General features: G+C 55.4%; 3 protein-coding genes across 10 annotated transcripts; 1 reads left to right on the forward strand and 2 right to left on the reverse strand.

The window, feature by feature from the left end:
* Nucleotides 1-587: 587 nt before the first annotated feature.
* On the reverse strand, nt 588-14,111 carry RASSF1 (Ras association domain family member 1). 6 transcript variants are annotated; one of them, XM_047849653.1, is made up of 17 exons: nt 13,839-14,111; nt 13,467-13,575; nt 12,428-12,544; nt 12,253-12,306; nt 11,995-12,132; nt 11,806-11,918; nt 11,613-11,713; nt 11,111-11,283; nt 10,760-10,885; nt 10,556-10,677; nt 10,310-10,435; nt 7,113-7,219; nt 6,405-6,670; nt 2,921-3,025; nt 2,417-2,714; nt 2,190-2,299; nt 588-1,543 (listed from the first exon to the last, which is right to left on the reverse strand). In XM_047849653.1, the coding sequence occupies exons 1-17, from the start codon at nt 13,928-13,930 to the stop codon at nt 1,397-1,399; spliced, it is 2,304 nt and encodes a 767-aa protein (XP_047705609.1). In that variant the 5' UTR covers nt 13,931-14,111; the 3' UTR covers nt 588-1,396. The 6 variants fall into 6 exon arrangements, with proteins under 6 accessions (XP_047705609.1, XP_047705610.1, XP_047705608.1 ...); XM_047849654.1 differs by having other exon boundaries at nt 2,184-2,299; nt 11,806-11,894; nt 13,839-14,109; XM_047849652.1 differs by having other exon boundaries at nt 2,184-2,299; nt 13,839-14,109.
* Nucleotides 14,112-15,221: 1,110 nt separating this feature from the next.
* Nucleotides 15,222-18,646, reverse strand: NPRL2 (NPR2 like, GATOR1 complex subunit). Of its 2 annotated transcripts, XM_047850652.1 has the most exons (11): nt 18,429-18,646; nt 17,795-17,886; nt 17,525-17,693; nt 17,277-17,385; nt 16,668-16,804; nt 16,479-16,576; nt 16,321-16,357; nt 16,130-16,223; nt 15,937-16,054; nt 15,521-15,663; nt 15,222-15,434 (listed from the first exon to the last, which is right to left on the reverse strand). In XM_047850652.1, exons 1-11 carry the CDS (start codon nt 18,504-18,506, stop codon nt 15,367-15,369), a joined length of 1,143 nt encoding a protein of 380 aa, XP_047706608.1. In that variant the 5' UTR covers nt 18,507-18,646; the 3' UTR covers nt 15,222-15,366. The 2 variants fall into 2 exon arrangements, with proteins under 2 accessions (XP_047706608.1, XP_047706609.1); XM_047850653.1 differs by lacking the exon at nt 17,795-17,886 and having other exon boundaries at nt 18,429-18,560.
* Nucleotides 18,647-18,704: 58 nt separating this feature from the next.
* On the forward strand, nt 18,705-21,379 carry LOC125161049 (transmembrane reductase CYB561D2). Of its 2 annotated transcripts, none has more exons than XM_047850654.1 (4): nt 18,705-18,827; nt 19,213-19,364; nt 19,827-19,864; nt 20,550-21,379. In XM_047850654.1, the coding sequence occupies exons 2-4, from the start codon at nt 19,238-19,240 to the stop codon at nt 21,051-21,053; spliced, it is 669 nt and encodes a 222-aa protein (XP_047706610.1). In that variant the 5' UTR covers nt 18,705-18,827; nt 19,213-19,237; the 3' UTR covers nt 21,054-21,379. The 2 variants fall into 2 exon arrangements, with proteins under 2 accessions (XP_047706610.1, XP_047706611.1); XM_047850655.1 differs by having other exon boundaries at nt 18,711-18,814.
* The last annotated feature ends 354 nt before the right edge of the window (nt 21,380-21,733 follow it).

The following is a 21,733-nucleotide window of genomic DNA, read 5'->3' on the forward strand; positions in this document are numbered from 1 at the left end:
ACCAGCGCTTTACGAGTGTCCCAGGCCAGGCCGCGCATTGCCCATCTGGTCTCATTTTATTCCCACACCATTTCTGTTATCACCACTGTCGCATTTGGAGAAGAAACCATACCTAAAGAAAATTAAATAATTGGCCACATGTATGGCTACGTTCAGGTCTGAAGAACTTCTAATTTAGTGTTCTTTCCAAACCCACTAGAAGGCATGCTCCACGAAGGCAAGAATTAACAGCTGGACCTTCCATACCGTGAGCAGTGTTTGGTCTACAGCAGTAGCTCAGTAAATACTTAGTGAAAACGCCCCCAGCAGGTAGAGGTGTGTGTGTGTGTGTGTGTGTGTGTGTGTGTGTGTGTGTGTGTGTTGGGAGGCATGTAGATTCCCTAAATTCTAGCTTAGATTGTTGCCCCTACCACAACCTGAGCCCCAGGGTGGTGAGTGATGACAGTAAATATTCATACCCCATACCCTTCACAAATTGGTTACATGGTGACTTTGAGAAGGTGCTCTGTGAGCCTGTCCATCACCCTTGGAAGCCACTGGCGTGAGGAGCAACTGCAGTTGAGGGCCCATAATAAAGAGTTCAAAAGCAGAATTCTTCAATCTTTATTCAGCCACTTCTCTCAGGCCCCAGGCCCTGATGATGACTGTTACCCCCACCCCCTTCCCCACAGGAGGCATGCAGCTGAGGCCACAAAATATTACATACATTCGCACACATCATCAAAAATAACTGAGGGAAGGACCCTCGCTCTGACTGGCAAACAAGGCACGGACCTGGACCAGTGCCCACACTCACACAGACCCTGGCCTAGGGACATCCTCCTTGGAGGAGGCACTGAGGCACTGTTGCTGCACCATGAGCCAGCATTTCCTGACCCCAGTGTGTGTGAGGAGACAGAGGCCACTGCAGAGGAAAACCTAGGCTCTTTCCCGATGCCTGTCTTACCTCGAACACCTGCCCTTGGCTCCAATAGGGCTGTCCTGACACCCCATCCAAGACCCAAAACATACGACTTTTCCCCATAGATGAAGGCCCTCATCCCTGAAAACATGACCTATTCTGTTTGTAGGGTCTCCAAGATTCTAGTATCTGAGACACGAATTAAGGAGACTTCTGTCTGCTCTATCCCTGCTGCAAGCCTAGAGCAGCTTCCCAGGGCAACCCTGGCCCACCATGGCCCACTACACAAAAGGCAGAAGAATGCAGAGCCATGTTCTGCTATACCTGTGGGTGGACACAGGGGGCCAGCTCCTTTGCTGTTCTCTGGGCTCATTCCCCCAGTAAGAGAGGGCCTCCATGCACACTCATTCTTCAGGCCACACGGGCCCTGTCACACTCACACGGCACGCCCTCGGCGCTGCCTACTCTCCTCCTTTCACCCAGGGGTACAAGAGGTCACCCCAGGGGGCAGGCGTGCAGGGCCTCCTGGATCTTCTGACGGCAATAGGAGTACTTTTGCAGGATTTGGCGGAGGTGTTCCTCTTCCTCCCGCTGCAGGATGCGCAAGAAGTTGTGTAGCTCAGGCATGCTAAAGGCATCCCACTGCAGGTGGAGAGGGGGACACAGGATGCAGCAGGCATGGCCAAATCAGCAGGCCCTCCCCAGAGAAGAGCACCAATCACATCACAGAGCTAGGATGGGGCTTTCTAATGTTAGGTTCTTGCCTGAATGGTCTGTGTTAGGGTTCTTGACAATAGTCTGTATAGAAGATGGGCCCCACAAAGCAGGGCAGTCAAAGACACCTCGAAGACAGGCAACCAAATTAGATGTTCCCCCATTCCCACACTCTGACTCTAATACTACTCCACAGACTCAATATTTTGGAGCCAGAAAGCTTCCAGGTAAAAAGTCCTAATGCCTGAACAGGGAGCCTCCATGACATCCTGGGCCCATCTGTGTGGCTTTGATCTCACTTGGGATCACCATACTGCCATGGATTCCTCCATCTCCTGAGGACTTTCCACAACAGAGAAGAGCAGACCACCAAGACAATTCTTCCTGGCCTCTTGGGAGAGGCCTGTGAGTGGCCTGGAAGTCTTCAGTTTAGCTACAAGGCTCACATACTCCTGGAGAGGCTTTGTAGGGCTTTTTCTCCAGCCCTATTCCTCCTTCCAGGTTGCTGCTGCAACCTACTAGCCCTACCCAGTGACAACCAAGAAACTAAAGAGGGCTGTGTACTCACATTTACCTCCCCAGAATCATTCTCTTTGAGGACAAAGCTTAGGGCCTTCTCGCTGGGCCCTGCAAGGAGCCGCAGCCGCAGGGGTTGCTCATCATCTGATAGCTTCCGGAGGTACACTGAGGGCCAGGCAGGGAGAAAAGAGTATTTGATTAGTCAGGCCCAGCCCACTCACACCCTCACACATGATGCATGAATATATACTCTCATACAGCAGGGTGGAGTGGGAAGCCCACCTTGGCCATGGCGTTCAGCCCGCTCAAAGAGTGCAAACTTGCGGGGGTCATCCACCACTAAGAACTTGCGCAGTAGGGCCTCAATGACCTCGCGTGCCCGTGTGCGTGACAACACATGCAGGTGCTTGACGGCATCTTTGGGCAAGTAGAAGGAGGTGCGGCGCCTCACAGCTGTGCCCCGTCCTGGGCCCCGCTGGGCAGCCTGCAAGGAGGGTGGCTTCTTGCTGGAGGGCACCGAGACAGGGCGCACCAGCTTCAGTTGAACCTTGATGAAGCCTGTGTAGGAGCCATCCTTGTTCTGAAGAGGAGAAATCAAACCATGGCTAGGTTCCAGGTGAGATGGAACAGATATGGACACCACCAGTCCACTTGGGGCTAGGCTGGGTGAGAATAAATCACTGCTTAAGCCCAGCCAAGGATACCTTAGCTGTGACCTTTTGGGAATCAGGCACATAGTCGGGTTCCTGCCTCTCCCCACATACCTTCCCCTGGCTATCAACTCACCAGGCTCATGAAGAGGTTGCTGTTGATCTGGCTATTGTACTCCTTGATCTTCTGCTCAGTCTCAGCCTGAGAAAGGTCAGGTGTCTCCCACTCCACAGGCTCGTCCTGAAAGATGGGCCAGGGTGGACATAGGGCCCTAAAAGAACCCATCCCACTGCAATGCATGTCACAGACACGGAGAAGAATCCAGGTTGGCTGCTTTGAAAAAGAGCCTCTGGGGCAGCCTTTGAAAACTGACTACAAAGCTTGAGTCCTGACGAGAAGAACCCATCACTGCTCCTGGTTTTGCATGCTATGGATGGACACAGCAAAGGCAGTCATGTGGCTTCTTAATGCCGCCTACATGGGGCCTCTTCAGCACTGAGTGAGGCCCTGAGGATACCTTAAAACCAAGACAACTGAAGATAAAAGGCCAGGGGCCAGGAAAAGATGTGGGATTCTTGTTGACAGTAAAACCACCTTTCAACTGCACAGCCTGACTCCAGCACCCTAGTTAGGTGGGGTCCTGGAGAAAGGAGACCACTTTGCCCTGGCAAAGGGCCATGACCGCAGGGCAAGAGGTATGGGGACTGGCACATACCAGGAGCCCAGCCAGCTGTGAGTACAAGGGTAAGGGCAACTTCTACAATGTTAACACCCCCTGATGGAGGACTTGGGGCCAGCCCTGCAGGTCTCACACACAGTGAGGAAACCTCAGTGTGATTTGATCTTGACCCAACACAGTGATTTGATCTTGACCCAAACTGCACAAAAGGCAGCTTCAGGCCAGGCTCCAATCTGCCTCCTGGTAAAGCCACAAGTGCCAAGCAGGTAGGTTTCTGCACCTCCTTCCTCCTATCTGGAAGTTTAGCCCAAAGATTTTTAGCTCTACCACTCAGCCCTTCCCCCACTCCTCCAGGGGCTGGATTCTTGTCAGAAGGGTGGAGTATGGACCAGGGCAGCCAGAGCTCTGAATTAACTTTTTTCTACCAAACTCCCTGGTTCCATTGCATCAGCCTTACTTCCTGTTGACGTCAGGTCTTGGTTGGAATGGAAGTGTCACAGACACAGCTGAGATCACTGCTGACCAATGCTTTCTCCCAGGGGAGTTTTTACAGCTGGTCTCCTGTAGAATAACCTTGTACCCAGCTCTAAGCTCAGGAGAGGCAGGCTTCTCCCTGACTGCTGCCTTGGAGCCCCTAAGCTTAAACCATCTGATGGGGACAAATAGGGTGGACAGATGAGAGGGTAGGGTGCTCTTCACCTAGAACAGTTTTATAGCAGTATGCTCTTTACCTAAAACCTACCAGTAAGTATGTGGCACTGAGGACTGAGGCTGGGGTCTCACAGGAAAAAGGTATAGGGGGAGGGGTGGGAGCTGAAGCCTATTTGCTCCCCCAAGTTTCAAAAAATCTCCTGGATGGAGGAAAGCACTAAGAAGGGAAAACTGTAGCAGAAATCTTACTGGAGACAAGGAGAAACCCTCTAAGACTGGTAAAGAACAAATGGTGTGGGCTTTGGGAAAAGGAGATCTGGGGGGCAAAATGAAGGCTAGAGCCCGGGAATAAAGGGTGGATGCGTTTGTTCAGGCCCGAAGAGAGGGCTTGGGACAGGAAGGAGTGACCCAATAGAAAGGAGTATCTGGATGGGAGGGTGCTAAGGGCAGGAGGAAAGCTGAGCAGACTCCAGTACCAGGGCAAGAAGGAAAAGAATTCTGGGGGGGCACAGAGATGGCACCAACTTATTTCCCTTGCTTGTGACAGTTCTGAGCTCCAGCCTGAGGGTAAGAACACTTGCTCCTTCCTCTTCCCTTCCCGGTTTAGCCAGGAGCCCTGGAATGGGGTGCAGTGACCTATATTCTAGCCCCTTCTCCTCTCCAAGTGAACCTCCCTTAATATCTCTACTCATAAAACAAGAGACCTGGACTGGATGCACTGCACTGTCCTACCAGGATTCTAGAGGAAGAAAAGTTTCTTTTTCCACTTCCAAAGCTTCTCACTGGAGGATTCTTTTTTTTTTTTTTTTTTTTTTTTGAGAGAGAGAGAGAGAGAGAGAGAGAGAGTAGGGGACAGGGGCAGAGGGAGAGGAGAGAGAATCTTAAACAGGCTTCATGCTCAACATGGAGCCCCACGTGGAGCTTGATCCCACAACCCTGGGATCACGATCACAACCTAAGCTGAAATCAAGAGCCCAACGCTCAACCAACTGAGCCACCCAGGGGCCCCCGTTGGAGGATTCTAACAGCCATCCCAGAGGTGTGCACAACAGGACCATGGAATTTCCCTTCTCCTGCACTACAGTGACCCATCCTCCACTCTGCCTCCATAGTGACTGATGGCTTTTATTTTACATATAATTTGGGACTCCCCAGCCTCCTTTTCAATTGGTGTCTTGTGGTTTTCTCACTATTTCACAATGAAAAATGCCTCAAGCCTGAGTGACAGACAGGATCCACACTCAAACCTTGCACCCAAGATCTGGGCTGAACTTTTGAGTAAAATTTAATCTAAAGAGTATACAATTTTCATCTAAAAAATCACCCACAAGTCTCTTTTTGTGGCTCATGTAAGGAATTCTGCCCCATTGTTGCTAGGTATTCTGGGCTTTATGGTCCCCATCTCTTTCCTGACACTCTGTCCAGGGTGCTCCCCTGAGGTGTACTCGCTCCAGAATAGTTATCTGAGTTTGGCAGTCACACTTATGGCACACAGCACAGAGGTTTCTGACAATGGGAACACCTTGGAGGCCTGGAGAGGAACAGCAGCTCCAGCACATCTTACAGTCCTGGATTAATAACCCCCATCTCTCTTAACTCCTCCTCTGGGCCTTTTACAATCTAGCCTGCCCCACCTCGTGTGGATAAAATGCTCCCGTTTGCTTATAGTCCAGTCCAGAACTAGGCTTCTTTCCCATCCATTCCCAAATGCCTTTCTTCCAGATCCACACCAATTTTAGTATATGTGCTGCTGAAATGAGCACTCCAGCCAGGTCCACTCCAGAATTCTCCGCGTTCCAGCAGCTGGTGACAGGACAGACTGGTAAGAGGTGGGGACTCAGTTGGCTCCGTCCAGGATTGCAAATGGAGAGGCCCGAAACTTCCTTTGCCTCTCTTCCCTAAACACACTTCCCAGTTCCAGGCGAGGACACCTCCCCTTCCACTTCCTCCCATCCCCGCCCCCATCTCCCAGAGAGGAGGTAGGGGAGTTCCAACGCTGCAATCGAGGTTCTAGTCCGGACTGCGCAGTCGGCTTTAGTCATAGGTGGATAATGCCCGCCCCGAGTCTGCCCCAAGCCATGTAGCTGCTTCCCCTGGTTCAACCGGTCTGTGACAGAGACAGGGCCTCGGCACCCGGGATCAAGGCGCTGAGAGCCCCGCACAAAGTTCCGAGGGCTGGCCCCGGGCGCTCTGGAATCCCCGCCCAAAAACTCGAGCCGGCAATTTAGCGAGGAGGGGCAGGGTCCCAGCGATCATCACCAGCCCGCCGCCCGCAACCCCGGCCCCCACCTGGTCCCGACGCGGCCTGCGTGCCAGCGAGGTACGCGCCGTGAAGTACTGCTCAAGCTCCGAGTCCGAGTCCTCCTGGCTGCAGTAGCCACTGCTTGTCGTGCTGCTCCAGGTCATCTCGAAAGAAGGCGTCCCCGCATCCGCCTCGCCCATCGCCGCGCCCGCCAGCCAGCTCCCTGAACCCAGTGCGCTGGTAGCCTCCAACCACCGCCCCAGGTGCGTGTGCGCGTGCGCCGGGATATGGGTTCGCGCCGCGACCGTTAACACTGAAACGTAGACGGCTAGGATCTGGCTCTTGCCTCATTGGGGGAGGAACATCGAAGGGCGGGGTCATACACGCCACGCCTCCAGGAATGACCTCATAGCCCAGGCAGCTCAGCTCAACTCCGCCTCGCAGACCCCACCTCTCTTGGGAAACAAGTCGGCGCCTGTGCGCATGTGCACCAGCGTGGCCTCAAGACCGGATGCGGATGCGCGAAGGTGCGGAAATTGAGTGGGCGCGGAGACAGGGCGATTCCCGGCAGTTCGCTCGGAGTCAGCTTCCCCGGAACCCCTTCGAGCCCGCGCGCAGAATTAGCACTCTCTACCGCGGGGACACCCGCTGTTAGACCATTCATTGAGCGGTCCTAGGCAACTCCTGTAATTTGGCCCGCTGGTCTTCACGCCTTTCCCGTGAAGCCCCGCCTTTCCCCCCAGCCCCGCGCTCACCACGTTGGTGTCCCGCTCCAGCGCAGGTTCCCAGCCCAGGTCCCGGGGCCCGCAGCAGTCCAGGCTGATGAGCGCGCGGCAACGGTAGTGACAGGTGAACTTGCAATCTGCAGAGAGGTCTGGCTGTGAGGCGGCGGAGCCCCAGCTCCAGTTCAGAGAAACTTTCCGGGGGACGGAAGAGAAACCCCGGGATGAAAGCCGTTGCCCGCCAGGCTCTACATGACCGGCCTTATCTTAGGTCCCTTTGTCCCCCAATGCTATATAGATTCCAGTATTGGTCCCCGGGTGTCTGGAAACTGGTGAGAAGGCCTCAGGCGGTTACGGATCCAGGCCTGTTAAACAGTTTTATCTCTGGCACCTAGGGTAGAACTTCCCCCTTCCGCATTGTCAACACCCTACCTCCGCCCATTTACTTGATGGGAAAAAACCCAAAATCTCTTAACTCTTGTTCCCCTGTCACCTGTCTCTACACCCCTCACACCAAAACTAACATTAGTCTGCATACACTCTAATTCCTCACCTTCACTCTCTCCTGTATCCATTCCAGTGAGGCTTGCCCCTCCCTCCAGGAAACGGCCCTGGTTAGGGTCCTCAGCAACCTGTGCACAGTCGAATGCCAGGTCCCTTCTCCATCCTCACCTCCTCAGCATCATGTGATGCTTGATCCCCTTGGGGTTCCCACTACTCAGGTTTTCCTCCCATTTTTCTGCAGCTCCTGCTCAGCTCCTTTGGTTCTGTCTCAACTCCCAGATCTAATGGGCAGCGTGCCTGAGATTCAGTTCAGTACTGATCACTGTCCTGCTCTGTATACACTCACCTACCCCACATCCAAGGCTCCCACTGCTGACCTCCCTCCTCAGATCAAACCCGGTGTCAACCCAACATGGCCAAAACAACTCTTCTTCCACTTCCCTCTCTCCCTTCGCCAGAGCTCCTCAACTCAGCAAAAATTGCTACTCTCCCAGTTTGAGGTAAACAAAAATCCCACTTACCCTTGATCCCTCCCTTGTCTTTGCTTCTGACACACACCCAAAATTGTCCTAGATTTTATCTTTGTGACCACTTCATTTCTCCTTGGGAACATTGCAATATCTCAGCCCTTGCTCACACTTGGTATTCTGTCACAACTCTGGTGTTCAGGACAGACTCTTGAACCGAGAGAGTCTCCGTGCCTACAAAGGCTTGGGGCACCTTCTCTAAGTCCCTAAATGGTCCAGAGCAGTGATTCTCAACCCAGGCTGCCAACTGGAATGATCTGTTTTGTTTTGTTTTTAAATTGCTGATACACTCCCCGTGATGGATTCCACAGGTCTGAGGTCCAGGCACAGGGGCTTGGAGGGCTGTAAAATCCCACCCGATTCTAGCTGGTGTATAGCCAGCAGGGCAGCAACCTCTGCTTGCTGGTGATTCCTGGGAGGGCAGAAGGACCGTTGGTGTGTGGTTGTGTTTCATGTTTTAGCACCTGGTTGACTGGGGCTGCAATAGGTATTGCTCAAAATTCCTGCTTGCAGAGGGCCCACCCATGGTACTTTTTCCCTGTCCCCATCCCATAGGTAGGTAAATTCCCCTCATTCCAGAGATTTTCGAGGGGGACCTAGTGAGTGAATCTTTGGGAAAGCTCAGGCCTAGGAACATGGACTTAGAGAATGGTCAGCACAAACCCTTTCTCAAGAAGAACCAAGTCACTTTACAGAAAAAGAGTTTGAGGGTGTCCGGGTTGCTCAGTCGGTTGAGCTTCCGACTTTGGCTCTGGTCATGATCTCACAGTTTGTGAGTTCCAGCCCAGCGACTGGGTCTCTGCTGTTAGCGCAGAGCCTGCTTCGGAACTCTGTCCCTCCCTCTCTCTGCACCTCCCCCGCTCGCTCTCTCTCTCAAAAATATATTAAAACATTTTTAAAAATTAGATAAAAAGCTTGAGATCGGCACCGTTATTCATAGGCAGCCGCCTCTGCCCAACTGTGCCCCTAATGCAGATGGAATAAAATAAGGATATAACCATTTACCTGCCTGCACTCTTACACGACCGGGCAAAGGTAACGGACCTTGCTCGCCGGAACCAACCCTTCCGACCCCCTCCTTTGCGACTTGATACGCAGCGACGGCGCTGCCCATTGGCCGCCCTTTTCGCTCTTGCCAGCGCGCGGGGCTGCTACTCACGCGCGCACTGCAGGCCCTTGCGCACGACGCCCAAGATGAAGTCGCCGCAGAGGTCGCACCACGTGTGTGTGGCAGGCCCCGCGGGCTGGAAGTGGTGGCCGCGGCCCGCGACCAGCTGCCGTGCCGGATTACGCGCGGTGCCCGGCGCGATGCGCAGCGCGTTGGCACGCTCCAGCCGGGTGCGGCCGGGGCCCGCGCGCCGCGCGGGTTCCAGTTCCCTCAGTTCAATGAGCTCAGGTTTCGTGGACATGGCCGGGTCGCGCCCAGACTCCCGCCGGCTGTCGGCGCGAGCGAGCTCGGGGCGGGCGGGGCCGCGGGGCGGACCCCGATTCGGCGCCGCCCCCGGGATCCCGGCAGGGCGGCGGGAGAGAACCGGGGCGAGCGGTGCAAAGGAAACCTGGGCGCTCCGGCCGTGTCGGCCCACAGGCAGAATGGGGCGGCGAGGGCGCGGGGTTGGGCACGCTCTCGCAGAGTCCCCGCCCTCCTTTTCCTTTTCTCCACGCATCCTGGGAGCAACCTCCCTCCTGCTGACGACGACGACGACCACCACCACCGCAAAAGGCCACTCAGAGACAGTTTCTAGAGGCCAGCTTTACTGTGCTAGACCAACAGGGTCCCCACATCCGGCCCTTGCCTTTGCCCCCGCCCAGGCCTCCTGCTTGCTGAGGCAGCGCCCTCAGCCTACCCGCTGGGTAGGGCAGGAAGTGGGGAGCGCTTTACTGGGGGAGATGGGGCGGCAGCTGTACCCTTCCCCCGCTGTGCTCACCACCTGGGAAGCTGGGGCTCTGGGAGACGCTAGGCTGAGATCCTGAGGTCCAGGGCACATTCTGAGTGGGTTGTACCGCATGGGTGGGTGGCCCTCAGCGGCTGTAGCCTTCACTTGGCTCTGTCACCTTGGGCTGCCAAGACACAAGCCTTTCCATGCTTCTCCCAGTGCTTGACTTGGCACTCCCTGCAGGCAGGTGGGCCGGTGAGCATGCAGTGCTTGTGGGGGGTATGGAAGTGTGGCTTAGGAGTCCAAGGTCCTATAATACCCTCACCTGCAGCAATACCATTCATTCTGGCATCGCGAGCAGCGTTTGGAGGCCTCTGCACTGCAGTAGGCACAGCGGGGCCGCTCTGGAGCTATTGCCTCTAGCACGTCCAGCCTGTAGGTCTCAGCCCATCTAGGAAAGAGGTCAGGAAAGCCTGGTTGGGCCTGGCCAGTGGGGGCACAAGAGCACCGCTGCCTGTGTCCATGCCTTCTTCGTGTCTCCCACCCCTTCTGCCCACTCAGCAGGCCACACCTTCGTGCCTGCAGCCGCAGGTCTTGCTCTGAGGGGCTGAATACATGCCGCAGCTGGTACTTGGCAATAGCCTGCCACTTGCCTCTGTTCTCTCTCTCTAGCCGCTCCCAGATTTCTGGGATCTGAGGGAGAGAAGTGGAAAGTGTCAGGGAGGAGCTGGCAAAGTGGACAGTGGTCCTGAGCAACTAACTTGCTAGTCCCTACCTGTTCCAACACCAGGTCCTTCTTAGGGGGCTGGGTTTCAGTCAGGGCCAGGTGGGCCAGGAAGCCCTGCAGGCCTGCCAGGTTCGGAAGCTGGTCGACCAGTGTGTCTGTGAGGAAGGCCTGAAGCTGCAAGGGAATCCGGGAGAGGCCAGTGTGAAGTGGTGCTGACCAGAGAGGGCCTAGGCTGTGCTGGGTTGAGGTGCGTGTGGGGACCTTGTGCCACTAGCTGCTTCATCACCTGAGGTCCGAGGTCTGGAAAGAGGACTGGGGCTGATGTAGGTGGACAGTGATAAACAGCAGGGGTGGGATGGGGTGGAATGGGGTGGTACTAATGCAGGAGGAGCTCCCCACCTTGAGTAGCTGTCCCTTGGCAAAGCTGGTGAAGCAGTAGCGGGCCCGGGCTTCGTGGCTCAGTAGCAGGTTGTACAGGGCAATCCACACCTGCCCATCCAACTTGCTCAGCTTTTGCTGCTCTGAGGGGGCCACTGTCTGCCAACGGCCACCCTCAAATTGCTGCAGCTTGCCTGGGGAGAAGAACCAGTGCACTGGGAGCAGGTGTTGCACACTCTGAGTCAGACAGCTGCATGGGCTGGGGTGCTGCCCAAGTGCACGACTTGCCCAGGAGGGGGTGCTGCTTGCTCCAGAGCAGGGGAGTCCTTGGTAGTAGACACACAGGCCTTGCCTGCTGCGGAGCCCAGGTCGAAGCCCATCTTGGGTGAGGCATCCTGGTATCCTCTATGGGCTAATGGGCAGAGTTTGTCTGCCTGTGTGTGCAATCTGCCCATACCCATAAATCCTGGAGGATGTTCTGGAAGCAGTGAGCTGGGGCTTAGGCAGTTCAGGGAGGGTTTACCTCCTTCCCGCCGGCTCCACGGATTGTGCTCCAGCAGTTCAACCAGGAGACAGGGCAAGTCGTGGGTACTGAGCATGCGGTTCAAGGTGCTCAAGGAAAGGCTAAGGGTGGTGGTGGAGAGAAGCGAACAGAAGCTAAAGGCCCAGGCTCTCAGCCTTCCACTGAAGGTCCCAGGCCTGGCAGAGCTGCCCACCTGTCCACACAGTCTGTAATGTAGCGCAGCACTGAGAGGGCCTTCGATGCGATCTCAAACTCCATCAGCTCTGCCTGCTTCTGCAGCTCCTGGGGGGCGACATGGTGCTCAAGCTGGGCCACCCCCTGCTGCCCAGGCCTCAAAAGAGCCTGATCTAGCCATTGACACCCCCAGGGAACCTCAGCCTACCTGCATGGGGGTGCTGGACTGGCACTCCTCCTCTTCAGGAGGGCCACCACGGCTACTCCGGGCCACCAGTAGAGTCAGTTTTCGGTGGCAGTAGTCTATCAAGTCCAAGACAGCGTCCTCTGCTGACTCACACACCTCCTGAGAGGCAGGCAGATGGGAAACATTCTGTCTCTGATGCTCTTTCCATATAGACACAACCTCCCTCCCTGTCAGGCCCTTGCTGGGAGCAGTAGCCAGTGGGCAGGGCTGATGCCTCACCTTGTGGAAGAATACTGTCTCCAGAAGGTTGATGATGGAGGCCTCATGGTGCACCTGTCAGAGAAAGAGGACAGAGCCTGGGGATACTGAAGGAAGGATGCTATTACCATCTCTCTTCTCTAGTCCAGGGCCCTCTACAGGCATGGGCAGGATATGACCCAGGAACCCAGCTCACCACCATGTATATGGGAAAAGTGTTCTGGGGCTTGAAGTCCTCCAGTCTGCACAGCACAGGGAACACCTTCTGCTTCCACATCTCCACTGCAATCAGCTCCTCAACTAGCGTCGGGATCTTTGAGGGGGAGGGGAAGGACGGATGAAGTAGGCCTACCTTGGCCTGTTAATGCTCCCATCCCTGGCTCAGCCCAGCCCAACTCTCCTCAAACTCTTCTGGGCTCCTAGATTTTCCTCGTAGGCACCTTCCCAACCCCTCTCCGGCACCTTAGACCTTCATTTCTAGCTGCCCTCAAAATCTCTCTGGGGACATCCTCCATGCTTCTTGTTATTGGCTCTTGCTTTGTCCCTAGGCTGCCTTGCTCCACCCTGCACCTACACCCTTGTCCCCTCTACCTCTATCCAGACCTTCCTTCAGGCTGGCTCTCCTGCTCATGCCCTCTCTCTTCTTGTCTCTGTCCTCTGGCCTTCCAAAGTTCTGGTGTGTCTTGACCTCACTCTTACTCTGGGCCCTGCAGTTTCCTAGTCTTCTACCCTCACCCCCATTGGGGGCGGGGGGTCCACCTTTTCTTCACAGAGGAAGCTTTTTGTCAAGTGATATCTCAGGTCACTTATTCCAGCCACCTCCTGGCTCATGTTCCAGCCAGGTTGATCCCTGATTTCCAACTCCTCTCTCAAGTTAGGAAGGGTGCCTCCTTCCATGCCAAAGCCCCACCCCCTTTTCAGTGAGGGCCCCCTCTGGCCTGACAGACTATTCAAGGATGTCTTTAGAACTTAGGCCCTCCCCCCACAGCCTAGGCTGTTGTATGATCCATGACTATCTTCCAAATCAACCCACACCTCACACTTGGCCTGGTGTGCCAGGGTCTTGTCCAAAGGGGTGCAAAGTCAAATGTGCAACACACTCCTCTCTTTTCCCTTGGGGAAGACAAGTGTACCAGCCAGAGGGAAGCACAGGCACCCAGGGTACTCTTGAGCAGTAGAGTGGTGGTGTGGAAGGTGGTAGGAAGGCAGGAACCCTGTTTGTGGCCCCAGCATACCTTCCCATGGGTGACCAGCAGCTCCTGGATGGGCTCGCCCTGGCTGGCTGTAGCATCAAGGATGGCCTGCATGTTCAGCTTCTCCAAGTTCTCATGCTGCTGGTTCCATCTGTCCCAGAGAGCAGGGGTGTATGTGCATTTGGGTGCACATATGTGCATTAGGAGTGGAGGGCCGGGTCCTATTGAAGCCTAACCTGATCCCAAGGGGCCAGAGAGGGCTCAGGACCATACATCCCCTAACTTGAGCTTTGTCTTCTCACCTGGAGACTCTTCCACACCGGGTACCCTTCCCCCCCCAGTGTCAGGCCTGTAGTCCCCAATCCAAGGATTCTGACCCCAAAACTCCTCCTGACCCTGATCCAGCTGCCTCACCCTCCGGATCCGATCTCGCGCAGTGGGAAGCTGCGCAACCCCCGCACCAGCACGGCAGCCTCCCCCGGCAGTAGCAGCTCCAGGTCGCCCATGTTGTGGCCGGGGACCGAGAGCGGGAAGGCAGGATTCAGCTGACCCTGGGTAGCAGCCGACGCTGAAGTGAGGGTGCTGAAACTCTCGAGGACGACCGAGACTCGCAGGGTCGACGTCTTGGATACAGCCGTTGCGGAGTGGTTGGGGCGCGTGGGTCCGCGCCGCCATGGAAACGGTTAGTCCAGCGCCTGCGCGCGCTGCGCAGGCTCCGGCCCCGCCCCCGTCCACCTCGCTTTTCCGGCTGCAGTTAGCCCTCTTTGGACTCCCAGAACTTTCTCCTTCACCGCCTGCGGCTCACGGGTCTGCCCTGAATACCGGACTCGGGTGGCCTAGGCTTCCTCCTAGGACATCAAATCGACCCGCACGGGGATGGGGTCACCTCGCCCCCACCAGCTCTTCCTGCAGCAGCTCTACCTCGGCTGTACCGCTTCTGCGTGGTTTCCTGCCTCCAGTATGTCTCCTGCCCGACTCCACCTGTTGGCTCTATCCCCTGAAGTACTGCCCAGTGCCCACGTCTCTCCATTCTAGCCTAGCAGGCTGCCAGCACATGTCATGAAGTAACTGCTGTAGTCTTTTTCTAGGTGACTCTGTGGACGCTTCTAGTCCTCGAAATAATGTCCAAAGCAGCTTATCAGCAATTCTGCAGTATTAAGGTCTTGCCCCTTCCTTACCTCAGTACTTCATCTGTTGTCCCTCTCCCCATTGCTTCCCATGTTTCAGCCCCAGTGGGCCTCTCTTGGGTTCCTTACACATCTTTTTTTTTTTTTTTAAATGTTTATTTTTGAGGGGGGGAGAAGCAGAGAGAGAGGGATACAGAGGATCTGAAGCAGGCTCCTGCTGACAGCAGAAAGCGTGATGCAGGGCTCCAACCCACCAACCGTGAGATCATGACCTGAACTGAAGTCGAAAGCTTAACCGGCTGAGCCACCACCACCTGAGCCTCCCAGATGCCCCAGGTTCCTCATACATCCTAAAGTTGCTTTTACTTTGCACCAGTTCCCTCTGCCTGGAATACTCTTCCTCCTTCAGGCCTCAGTTCAAGTCACCTCAGCGAGGCCTTCCTTGCCCATTTAATCCAGGACAGCCCCAGCTCCCACCCCAAGTCATTCTTCATCACAGCTTCCTGATTGTTTCTTTCGGGCTGTTATTTCAGTTTATAATTACCCGGCACATTTACTTGTCCATAGCCAGTCTTGCCCACCAGATGGCGCACCAGGGTGCCAGGACCTCGGCTATTTCACTGCCAGTTCTCCAATGGCTGGTTTAGAGGCGGTACTCAATAAAGACAGGTTGAAATGGGTGATTTTATTCACAGAAGTGAGGGTCAACCTTGAGACAATATGGACTAGTCTACTGGTCTAGCCCTCATGTACCAGGCAAGACTTAGCAGGACAGAGTAGCCACAGCCATGTGCCTAGACCAGGCCACCCCAGTCTCACTTCCAGCAGATGATGATGTTGGGGTCATTTTCCAGCCGTTCATCAAGCTCGTGGTAGCTCATGCCTATTTGGGACAGTGCAGGTGAGGTGAGTAACCATGACTTGACCACCCTGCCCTGCCCCAACCTTAGCTGAGCTGCCTGCCCCCACCTGTTTTGCAACAGATTTCATCGTAGCTGTGGCAGCCTGTGTAAAGCCGGGCAGGATGGCTCCGCTCCTCCCGAGACACCCGCACAGGATACTTCTGTAGTCGTCGGATGAGGTTCTTCATAAGCCCGAACTGGATAAGCTTCCTGGGGTGGGGTTGAGGGAGAGGGGGATGATGCCCTGGCCAGGACTTCCTCCAGCCAGGCCAACTCTTTCCTGCAGTCTCCCTTCCCATTTCGTCTCAGTGACCAGACTGGCCTCCAAACACATCATCTCCAGAAAGCCTGCCTGGACTAGCAGTGCCACATGATTCTGCTCACTGGGAATCTCCTGATTCCTCTCTAACCCGGGGCTCCAGAGAGATATAGAGTATCTGCCTTCAGGCAAACCCCTCATGCCCCTGGGAATCCCCTTCTGACCGTTCATCAACGCGCTGCAGCTGCTGGGGGTGGCGGCCAATGAGGTCTCTCACAGTAGTGCCAGGGCTCAGACTGCAGTACAGCTGGAACACATCCCGGAGACTGGCCCTCTTGTGCCCTGTGGGCACCAGGGGTCAGATCTGCTTGTAGCTCTGCCCTCCCCAAGATGGCCTCCCCGAGAGCCCGCCACTACCTTGCTTGGTCACATAGGATAAACACGCTTCCTGCAGGGACTTGTCATCTACCAGGTCCTGGACCTTGGGTGTCGGGCAGTACACATTGGAATACTGGAAGGTAGCAGGAGGCACAGGGGGCTCAGTGAGGGGCTTGGAAGCCAAGCCACATGATCCACTCTCTGCTTAACCAGACCCCAGACTCACCTACCTGGAGGATGGACACCAGTGTCACAACGCCATAATACCTGGGGGAGATAGTTGTGCTCAGCTTCTGAGGGCCATGCCTTCCCAGCCCCCACACTCAGGGTCCCAGGGCTCTTTCCTGGCTAGAAACCCTGTCCTGAGTGTGACTGTTGCCGCACTTACAGCAAGTTCTGGATGGCAATGCGCACCAGGTTTAACTCCACATCTGCCTCTGCTGAGATCTTCTGGACATGGCGGAAGCCGTCAATGTAGGGCAGGATCTGGGCAGGGCAGGGCAGGGTCAGCAGGGATGGGATGAGGCCAGGGCTGTGGCCAGCTCTACGTGATGATACCCAGGGAGGGCTAGCACACCTGTTGTGTGGTGAGGTCCCACTGTGAGTTGAAGAAATCCTCCTTGTCTTTGGTAAAGACAGGCACATCATACTCCTGGGCCACAGGAGGGTCAGGTCGCTGCTCAATCACCTTCAAGTGGATGGTGTTGGACTCATCTGCAGGGGACCCACCCATATCTTCAGTGTCATCTCCTTTAAGAGGCCCTCAATTACCCTCCGGTCCTCCCAGAAGCCCTTGATGGAGATGGGTAGCTCTGGGTAGGGCCAGTCTCCCCCTTCCCCTCTACTTTAAACTCTATGCCTAATGTGGGGCCTGAACTTACGACCCTCAGATCAAGACTCACATGCTCTACTGACTGAGGCAGGCAGGCGCCCCAAATCTTCCCCTTTCATGGGAGAAGAGATAGGTCCAGAGAGGGAAAGGAATATGCCCAAGGAACATGGAGCATGGCCTCCAAATCCTAAATCCTAACATGCACTGGACCTTGGACATCATCAAGCCAGCTCATGGCTATTTATTGGCCACCAATTTGTTCATTAGTCTTGTCCATGGTTGGGCTTGCCTTCCCCTGCTATGTTCCTATTCTTCCTCTACCCCTTTGCTGTCCTTGCAAAGGCTGGGCCATACCGATGGGCAGAGTGCACCGGCCTGAGGCATTTAGCTCCTCCAGCAAGATGGTCATGATGGGCACCAACTTCTGCTTGCTCTCCTCTGTTGACACGAAGCTGCTCTCTAGCTGAATGGAGCATGGACAACATGGTGGGCACACCCTGGGACCCCTGGCCAGCATCCTGCCCTGGCAGATTCCTAGGTCTGGAGGGCTTTGGAAACATTTGTCTGCCTGCCCATCCACTCAAGCCCATTGTGTTGCAGACCTCCAGTGTGGTCAGGTAGCCAGCCAGCTTTTTGACGATGGGCTCAAGGGCACAGGTCTTAGCCTGAGCATCACACACGAAGCCTAGGTTGAAGAGCAGGGCATTGCGGCTGTACTTCTTGTGCTCGATGCATACAGGGCAGCCGATCAGTTTCTTCTCCATGGCTGTGCTGGATGGGGGGAACAGGTGGGAACAGAGTCAGGTTCTTTCTGCTCCCAAACTTGTCCTCTCCTCCTGGGACATCCCCCGCCTTCCCCACTAGGGCCTCACACAGTGATAAGCTTGTTCTGCAGCTCTGGCTTGGTGATGATGTACACTTGGACTGTGTCAAACAGCTCCCGGGAGATGAAGTCTTCAGGGACCTGGGAAGCGGAGTGGCAAGAGGCCCCTTAGTGGACCTTGGGACTAGGCATAATACCTTGGGGGACCCCCAAGAACTAAGCCCTCTTGTCCAGCGTTTCACCTCTCTCCCATCCACCCAGGCCTACTACTCCTTTGTGTTTCCAAACACACTCCAGGTTCTCACCTGCCTCCCGTCTTTTGCATATGCTGTTTCCCCTACCTGGCGCACACTCGCCTCCATCTAAATTCCTAAGCATCCAGGGATACTGTAGGACCGCGCATCCCTACCTCTCTTGGGAACTGATACCTCCTCTGGGTCCCCACAGCCCGATTTCTCACAGTCACTGTCTATGGGATGTTTGCTTGCTCCCCAACACTGGGAGCCTGGGACCTGGGTCTGAGTATTCTCTCGGTTAATGATTCTCCATGAATGAAGGAGTGGTGTGACTGCGTGCAGCACGGGGCACGGGAATCCTCTGCTTCCAGGCAGCCTGCTTGAGCTCGCGAGAGCGTCCCTCTCCCCGTCCCCCTCTGCCCCCAGCCCCGCGAGCCCGGATGGCACCTGATAGGTGATCTTGGGTCCCAGCGTGGGGTGGAACTCGCTGAAGAATATGCATTCGATACGGCAGCCGCTGCCCATGGCGCCAGCAGAGCCCAGGTCTGTAGTCTCTGACGGCTGGACCCCCTGCGAACACCCGTCGGAAACAGCCCGAAGGCCTGGATGGTGGATCAAGCGCGCTTGCGCACTCACACCCGTCAAGCTGTCTGCTCAACGGCGCCTGCGCAGCATGACTGAGAGGTGTGGCGCGGGGGTGGGGAAGCTTGTCCCAGGAAGTCCCGGGTAGGTAGACGTCGCACCCGGAAGTAAAGCGGCTCCGCGACGGAGCTGCAGTGCGCGCGACGGGGGCCTGAGTATCCCGCTTTCTTGGGAAGAAACCACCAAGTCGGGTCAGTGCTGCAGGTGAGGCAGGCGAGTCCCTAGCATGTAGGGTCAGCATGCCAGCGGCACGTGGGGAGACTGTGCGCGAAGGGATTCAGGCTGTAAAGTCGGGAGCAGATGGGAACTACAATACCCGTAGCGCTTCACGCGCTTCCTGCTGGCGCTCCCGTCCGGCGATGGCGTGATGCACGCTGGGATTTGTAGTCTATTACTCGGCCTTGCGCATCCTACCTGGAAGGTGGGCCAATGATCAGTGCCAGTTCAGATACTGGGTACACGCTGACAGGCTGCCAGCCCTCGCCTACTTCTTGGAAGAGAGTGGCATTCTTGCCCTGCAACCCTTGCTCCAGTGTGAGGAGTGGACAGCAGGCACTTGAGACCCTTGCTCATTCTACTATGCTTTCAGGCTCCAGCCACTGGCCCGGTTGACCATGGCCCTTTCTGTGGAGACCGAGTCGCACATCTACCGAGCTCTGCGCACTGCCTCTGGGGCTGCTGCCCACCTTGTGGCCCTGGGCTTTACGATCTTTGTGGCTGTGCTTGCCAGGCCTGGCTCCAGTAAGTAGAATTCATAGTTGACTTCTGGGAAGGAAAGTGCCCCTTCTCCTGGGGAGCAGGAGCAATAGGAAGCCTTGGGCCTGACTCCTGGGAAAGGCTTGGTTGGCTGGGGGACATCGTATGCTGGAGGAATAAGTGGGGAGGAAGTGAGTGTGGGGGCTCTGTCAGTTTGGCCAGAGTACCTGGCTCTTCTTTCCTTGTCTTGGTGCTCCACTTGGCTGCCTTGTGTGAAGTGCTAGAAGGAGGGAGGCCTGCCAGAGGAGTGGCAAAGCATGGCCTCTGCTCCAGGGAGGGACCAGGAAGCAAGGACAGGTATGGGATGAGCTTGTTGCAGTAACAGGGGCCTTAGTATTTTGGCAGCACTTCCTCGGGCGATGCGCTGCCCATTTTCCTCAGACTGTAGGGATCGGTGTGGCTGGGTTCTTCTTGCCTCAGCCTCACAAAGCCTCCTCTTCATTCCAGGTCTGTTCTCCTGGCACCCCATGCTTATGTCTCTGGCTGTAAGTAGTGGCCCTGGCCAGCTCTTAGGGGCGGGAGGGAGCATAGTTCCGGGTGGTAGCCTGGGTAGCCTCTGAATCCTTATGGATGCTTAATATCTCTTTGGAGGGGTGGAATGTGGAACTGGAGGAGTCGCATGCTCCAACACCTGCCTGTAGTATATAAACCAGACTTGAACCAGAATGTTCAAAACCCAGGGCAAATTTGCCTAAGCACAAAATGAGGCTTTATCCATCTCCAGGCAAGAAGCTTGGAAAATGATTTTTGAGTGTACCTGTGTCTCTTTTTACCTTAATTTATGGTGATGCATCTACTTTTCCCTGAAATAGTGCACCCATGTGGCCAGCTCTTGCCAAGTAACTGTATCCAGCCCTGTGTTAGGGAAACAAAGCTTGTGAATCATTTATAACTGCCACATCTCAAACCTTGTGTTTGCCGGGTAATATAGCAGACATGACATTTCAAAATAGCACCTAGGAAGAAATGTGGAGAGGTATATACCTCTTGCCAGTTACTAAGGACAGATGTCCTGTCCCTGATAGAGCTCCCCACTCTTGCCCCTCCAAATGGATACTCTTGTCATTGGGTAGAGAATGGAGAGGGGGAATCTGCCCACAGTGACTGGCAGCTTAGAAAGTTATCTGAAGCTTTTTTTCCTGACATAGTTTCCCATCCCTGTTTCCCCAGTTCTCTTTCCTGATGACCGAGGCACTGCTGGTGTTCTCTCCTGAGAGTTCGCTGCTGCGCTCCCTCTCACGGAAGGGCCGAGCACGCTGCCACTGGGTACTGCAGCTGCTGGCCCTGCTGTGTGCACTGCTGGGCCTAGGTCTTGTCATCCTCCATAAGGAACAGCTTGGCAAAGCCCACCTGGCCACGTGGCATGGGCGGGCAGGGCTGATAGCTGTGCTGTGGGCCGGGTTGCAGTGCTCAGGTGGGGTGGGGCTGCTCTACCCTAAACTGCTGCCCCGCTGGCCCCTGGCTAAGCTCAAGCTATACCATGCCACTTCTGGGCTAGTGGGCTACCTTCTGGGTAGTGCCAGCCTCTTGTTGGGCATGTGCTCCCTCTGGTTCACCGCCACGGTCACTAGTGGGGTCTGGTACCTTGCTGTGCTATGCCCTGTCATTACCAGTTTGGTCATCATGAGTCAGGTGAGCAACGCCTACCTGTACCGCAAAAGGATCCAGCCATGAGCTCTTCCCAGCCTAGAAGCCTGGATTTGCCCCTCAGTGTAGTAGCGGGGGCTGGGGCCTCCTGGATTTTCTCAGCTAAGTCATGAGGACATCTCAGGCACTGGGGAAGTCTAAAGTAGGAGTCTTGTGTGTGACATTTTTTGCTTGCTCCTCATGGTGGAGTGCTTCCCCTTTTCTTCTGTACTGTCCCAGAGGAGCTTATGGATGATGTCTGGATGAAGCTGGGGTTGCAAACCTACTTCCCCAGCAACTCAACTCATACTTGTACTGGTATGTCTGGAAATTACAGGAGAGAAAAAAGCAAAATAAAGAAGAATGACTGAAAAGACCGGATGGGAGGAATAGCTTAGAACTGGGGATAGTTCTCACTAATGCTGTCAGAGTGAAGAAACAGGCAGCTAGGCAAGATGGGGACCCCTGTCCCCGGCTGCTCACTGAGGGGCTGAAGCTCTCCCAGCACATGAGCTCTGAGATCTGGCTGCTGAGCCTCCTGTGCCCTCCTGTGCCACCCAGGGCCCTAGATGGGTGGCCCTAGATGGTACAGCTATGTGTCCTTTCACTCTCCCACCTGCACACTGTGCTGGCATAGCCAAACTGGTGGTTAGATGTGGACAGTGACACGGTGGGAGCTGGGGATGGGCTGTTCCCATAGGTGTCAAGCACTGACCACTGTCTTGAGG

Source organism: Prionailurus viverrinus, chromosome A2 (genome assembly GCF_022837055.1).
Source record: "Prionailurus viverrinus isolate Anna chromosome A2, UM_Priviv_1.0, whole genome shotgun sequence".
In the NCBI taxonomy this organism is placed as follows: Eukaryota; Metazoa; Chordata; class Mammalia; order Carnivora; family Felidae; genus Prionailurus; species Prionailurus viverrinus.